Source organism: Apium graveolens, chromosome 5 (genome assembly GCF_009905375.1).
Source record: "Apium graveolens cultivar Ventura chromosome 5, ASM990537v1, whole genome shotgun sequence".
NCBI classification, from domain to species: Eukaryota; Viridiplantae; Streptophyta; class Magnoliopsida; order Apiales; family Apiaceae; genus Apium; species Apium graveolens.
In genome coordinates this window covers 14,150,090-14,156,378 of record NC_133651.1, presented here as the reverse complement: position 1 = coordinate 14,156,378, position 6,289 = coordinate 14,150,090, and the positions used below count along the sequence as shown (strand labels likewise).

At 34.8% G+C, this 6,289-nt stretch overlaps 2 protein-coding genes across 2 annotated transcripts; both read left to right on the top strand.

The window, feature by feature from the left end:
- The first annotated feature begins 1,334 nt into the window (after positions 1-1,334).
- On the top strand, positions 1,335-4,098 carry LOC141659841 (uncharacterized). The gene is made up of 5 exons (XM_074466768.1): positions 1,335-1,617; positions 1,669-2,265; positions 2,378-2,836; positions 2,948-3,200; positions 3,297-4,098. Exons 1-5 carry the CDS (start codon positions 1,335-1,337, stop codon positions 4,096-4,098), a joined length of 2,394 nt encoding a protein of 797 aa, XP_074322869.1.
- A 36-nt stretch (positions 4,099-4,134) lies between these two features.
- On the top strand, positions 4,135-5,041 carry LOC141659840 (uncharacterized). The gene is made up of 2 exons (XM_074466767.1): positions 4,135-4,321; positions 4,422-5,041. The coding sequence occupies exons 1-2, from the start codon at positions 4,135-4,137 to the stop codon at positions 5,039-5,041; spliced, it is 807 nt and encodes a 268-aa protein (XP_074322868.1).
- Positions 5,042-6,289: the final 1,248 nt, after the last annotated feature.

The window sequence follows — 6,289 nt, the reverse complement described above, 5'->3', positions numbered from 1 at the left end:
TGATGAAAATAGAAATACAAGTTTAAGTGAAAGCACTATTCGGACTTCCTTTACAGGTTATTAGTTCATTAAAGCGACCTTTTTTTGTATGTTAAATTCATTATTGCCGAGTATAATGTTTGTGTTTTTTATTGTTTAATTTGTAGATTTTAAGCGTAGGAGTCGTTCCCAGAATTTTAGTACCATTTTTGGAATGAGTAGATCGCCTGTAAGCGGTATATATTCTACTAATAATTTTGTGGGGAATGCTACCGTGAAAACAGACTCACAGTTAAACCAATCGTCTGGAACTTCTATAGGTTTGATATTACAAGAATACAAAAAAATTGTATACCGTAAAATTTAGAAATATGTATAGCATAATAGTATAACCCTCTCATTTCTTTTTGATATTTGATATGAAGTCATACCAAAAACCTCATCTACGTCATTGCTAGAATCTTCAAAACCAGGTACAGTAGTTTTACATTCCATCATTTCAATTTATTATTTTTTATATTTAACTGTCACTTTTTTTATTTTTTTTCTAAATTACGCAGTTAAGCGTAGAATTCGTGGTCCTAACATTGACAAGCTGTTTGGCCCATCTTCTATTTGTAATATTAGTTCACGTAAATATTAACATTTATTCATGTTTAGGCTGAGTATATAGCATCCTCCTGTAATCATCAGTTTTCTGATTTTAAAAGTTTTGTGTTGTTAAGTTAATGGAAGCAATAAATCTGATACAGTTAGCACCATACAAACATCAAAGAAGACTACTGCTGATGCACATCATGGTAAGTTATAATTTTTGTTTAAGTAATATATCCTATCATTGAATTAATCACAGTACAAAATACATGCAATGGCAGTACTTCCATCACTACTCAGAACTCTTCAGAGAGTGGGATTAATAGAAAATTTATGTTGCCAACAGTCCGTATTCCAGAGAGTACAGTTCTGACTAATCGAGCCAGCCTGTCTTCAGCTTCTAAAATGTTGTACCAACATGGTTTATTAAATTCAAACGGAGAATCATGTAGAAGACAAAATATGGTTTATACTGAACAAATTAAGATGAAAGGGAAGGACAAATGTATTTCTGAAACTGGGAAGAAAAATTTGTTTAAAGATTTTAATGACGCAATGCTGTTTGAGAGTACAATCAATGACACTGTTAATAAAGGTACTTGAGTTAGGAATTTTTTTGATTTTTTATATCTAATTTCGTTCTTATAATAATATTGTGATTTTTTTTAGACACGATAATGCCTGATTCAAATGATCTCAATGACACGTACATTGATGTTGATGATTTACCAAATTATCACCCATATTTGTGGTAAGGTTACATGGATATTGGTCCACCAGACAAAATGTGTAATAAATGTGGGGCAACAATGTGGAATGGAGAACGTAACAACAAGTCGTGTACCCGTAAAGACCCTATATTTTCACTGTGTTGCAGAAACGGTCAAATCCATCTTGATAAAGAGCCACCACCTCCAGAGCCGCTAGCTTCTTTATTGTATGGTGGTGAAAGATCGAAACATTTCAAGCATTTAATTCGTGTTTATAATTGTATTTTTTGTTTTACTTCAGCTGGCGGTAAGATTGATAACAAAATCAATAGAGGTAATGCTCCATAGTGTTTCATACTTGAAGGTCAAAACTATCATTTTGTAGGGAGTTTGGTACCTGTTGATGGATCGAGTCCTAAATTTTGTGAGTTGTATATTTATGACACTGAGAATGAAGTAGAGAATAGGTTGAATGCCTTTGGCTGTGCTTCTGATAGTGTTGATCCTGAGTTAGTTGAAGAGCTTTTAGCCATGCTAGATAAGAATAACCAGTTGTTGAAAGCATTTCGCATGGCAAGGGATCGTTTTGAGAATAATGATTTGGATGAGTTTAAATTGGTTCTTATATCATCAAAATCATCAGGCGGTAGACCTTACTCAATTGGGCCATCTAACGAAGTTGTTGCTTTTATTGTTAGTGACAATACAGATACTGGTGGTTTCAGAGATACCGTGGTTAACTCTAAGCAGGAAGGACTGAAGAGGATATATGAAATGGACCCTCATTTTATGCAGTTGCAATATCCACTGTTATTTCCTTTTGGTAATGAAGGATTGCATCTTCACATACCACTGATCAGTAATAAATATTTAGAGCGTGAAAACCTGGATGATGAAGACCTTGATCCTGATGATAAATCCCGGCGACATGTTTCAATGAGAGAGTGTTACTGCTATAAAATCATGATACGTACATCTGAAGGTTATAAATTTAAAATTATCATAATTTTACTTTTTAAAAATATGTGTTAATAGTACTATTTTCCATAATTTATAACGCCATGTCATAAATTGCAGTCATCATTTCTTTGCAGGATTGGGTCCGCACCTTGCTGGACGTTTATGGCAGCAGTATATTGTGGATGCCTTTGCTGCAATTGAACAGTATAGGCTGGACTGGGTATCAAATCATCAGACTACAATTCGTGCCGATTTATATCACTCTGTTCGTGATGCCGTACGCAGGGGAGACAACGATCCAATACATGTTGGTAAAGCTGTCATTCTCCCGGCATCGTTTACTGGATCTCAGCGATACATGACACAGTACTTTAAAGACTCCTTGGCTATATGTCGTGCTATTGGCCATCCGTCTTTATTTCTTACAATGACGTGCAATTCTAAGTGGCCTGAAATTCAAAAAATGCTAAAGTATTTGCCAAATGTAGATCCAGTGGATGCTCCTGATGTAGTTGCTCGGGTATTTAAGTTGAAGGTTGACCAGCTAATGGACTTGATAAAGAAAAAAAAATATTTTGGTAGATGCATTGGAGGTAATACATCTAATAGTGTAAAAACATTTCAGCTTATTATTTTCTTAATATAGTGTTGGCTCATAAAATACACCTTATAAATTGGATAATCGTTTTAATATTTGCCTACAGTTATGTATGTAATAGAATTTCAAAAACGTGGACTGCCTCACATGCACATGTTAATATGGCTTCATCCCGAAGACCGTCCCAATTCCGTTGAAAAGATTGATGAGTTGGTTTCTGCTGAAATCCCTGATGCAAAGGCTGATCCCATAGCTTATGAAGCAGTTAAGAATTACATGATTCACGGTCCATGTGGTAAAGATTACACGTATTCGCCATGTATGGTAAAAGGGAAATGCATGCGTCATTTCCCAAAGAGGTAAATAAATCTGACATGAAAGAATTTTTAAAGTTTATTAAACTAAGTTTTAACTAGGCTTACTGACTGTAAAGCTAAAAAATCTATATTCAACAGGTTTAATGGACATACCTTTTTTGATGATAGCGGGTTCCCTGTATATCGCAGACGCAGAACTGGCACAGTTATAAAAAAGAAAGGTGTCTCACTTGATAATAAATTTGTTGTTCCTTATAATCGAGATCTTCTGGTACGATTTCAGTGTCATATCAACTTAGAAATATACAACTCATCAAGGTCTCTGAAATATCTCTTCAAATATTGTCTGAAAGGACATGACACTGCGACAATGTTGTTAAAAAAGAATCCATCTTCTACAGTCACTGTTCAGGAAAAGAAGGTTAAAAGTTTGAATGAAGTTAAAAAATTTCTTGATGGCAGATATGTATGTGCATCTGAAGCTTCATGGAGAATATTTGGTTTCGACATCCACAATCGATGGCCAAGTGTTGATCGTTTACCCATCCATTTACCTAGTGAGAAATATATTAATTTCAAAATTTCTGCTGAGCTGGAGAAGGTTTGCAAGAACGCGACATCCAAAAAAACAAAGTTGGAAGCATGGTTTATAGCAAATAAAGAGTTGCCACAATCTCGGAATTTTACCTATGCGGATTTCCCTAGCAATTTCACATGGGTTCCCAGCTCCGAAAGGTGGAAGCTTCGTCAAAGAGGCGATGTAGTTGGAAGGCTTACTGAAGTTCATGCTACAAATGGGGAGTTGTTATATCTTCGGATGCTTTTGTTAAGGAAAAAAGGTTGTTTGTCATTTAGTGATTTGAAAACAGTTGATGGCGTGACATATGATACTTTCAAAGATGTGTGTGGAGCTCTTGGACTTTTAAATAATGATAAATAGTGGCATGATGCTATTTACGAGAACTCACATTCAGCAATGCCAACACAACTCCGAGCAATGTTTGTCAATATTTTGGTTTACTGTTCAGTCTCTGATCCTTTGTCTCTTTGGAATACACATTGGCAAAGTTTGTCAGATGACGTTGTTTACGTAAGACGTAAAATTGCAGAAAATATTCACCTTTCATTGTCTGAGTATGAGATAAAGAATTATGTTTTAGCAGGTATGGAGATCAATTCATTTTAACAATTTTCTTGCTGAGCAATCATAACATGAAACTATTTTGTGTGCATTTTGATATGTTTTTATTTTTAATTTTATAGAAATAGAAAAATTGCTTAATGATGTCGAAAAGTCATTAAAAGATTTTTCTGAGTTGCCATATCCGGATGAACATTACTTTGGAACTTCTATCAATCGTCTAATTATCGAAGAGAATGGTTATGATAAAGAGCAAATGAGAGTCCAGCATGAAAAGAACTATAACAATCTCAATGTCAAACAGATGGAGGTATATAATGTTGTTGTTGCCAATGTCTACGCTAAAAAAGGTGGAATCTTCTTTGTTTATGGGAGTGGAGGTTGTGGCAAAACATTTTTATGGCAAACTCTATGTTTTCGTCTACGTTCGGAATCTAAAATAGTTCTACCAGTTGCCGGTTCTGGAATTGCAGCAACTCTGCTTCCTGGCGGTCGCACTGCTCATTCCCGATTTATAATCCCTCTTAAATTAGATCAAAACTCTATTGCTGGCATAAAGCATGGAACCGATATTGTAGAACTCATCAAGGATACAAGTCTCATTATTTGGGATGAAGCTCCAATGCAACATCGTCACGCAATAGAAGTTGTGGACCGTAGTTTACGAGACATAATGGGAGCAGTTGACTTAAAAAAATACCCAAAAACCATTCGGTGGAATTACTATCATTTTCGGTGGTAATTTTAGTCAAATTTTACATGTTCTACCAAAGGGAAGCAGAGCTGACATAGTGAATGTGTCTTTCAATAAATCTAAATTGTGGAATTTCTGCAAAGTTTTCATTCTTTCTCAGAACATGCGGCTACATTCGGGTAATACAGATTCGAGGAATAAAATTATTTCAGAGTTCAACAAATGGCAGCTGGATATTGGGGATGGCAAAGTAAAATCTAAGGAAGTAGTGAATGATGAGTTTAATGGTGAATTTGTTGTGACAGAGCAATTTGTCGTTCAAAGTGATGCAAAGAATCCTCCAAATACTCTGATTAACATCATTTATCCAGATTTATTAGGAAATCTGAATTGTGAGGAATATTTGAGATCTAGAGCAATCCTCACTCCAACAAATGTGGTTGTCGATGACATCAATGACAACATACTTGAAAAGATTCCAGGTTCTGTATATACATATCTCAGTCAAGATTCCATTGATGATCATGGTGGTGAAGATAATAAATTTGAGGCAGCATTTCCGGTTGAATATTTAAATTCTATAAATATGCCGTGTCTTCCTAAACATGAACTTAAAGTTAAGGTTGGAGTTGTTGTTATGTTAATGAGAAATCTGAACCAGATAATGGGTTTATGCAATGGCACACAGATGATAGTAACTGGATGCAAGAAAAACAGCTTAGAGTGTCAGATACTCTGTGGATCTCAAGTTGGTTCGAAACACTTAATACCAAGAATTGACATGGTGCCAACAGATACTAAATGGCCTTTTGAGTTCAAGAGAACTCAATTTCCAGTTCAAATTTATTTTTCCATGACTATAAATAAGAGTCAAGGACAATCCTTAGATACTGTTGGGCTATATCTTCGTCAACCTGTCTTTTGTCATGGTCAGTTATATGTAGCAGTTTCTAGAGTCACATCCCCAGAAGGATTACACATTCTTATTGATGATGAAGAAGGGTGTTCAACTAATATAACATCCAATGTTGTATTTTAAGAAGTTTTCTATAACTTGCCCATCTTGCCTGATTAGTATGAATTTTTAGGACTTGAAATGGTTTCTTATGCGTGAACAAATTTATAATTCTCATTAGTTTTTTAGGCGTAACATTTTTTAATTAAGGTTTAATGTTTTGGTTTTATTAATTTTTTATAATCAAATTGGTTTTGTTTTATATTCACTATGTAATTAATCTGTTTGTCCCACAATCACAACATTCTCAACAAATGACAGTGCTGCAATGACCGTTGCCC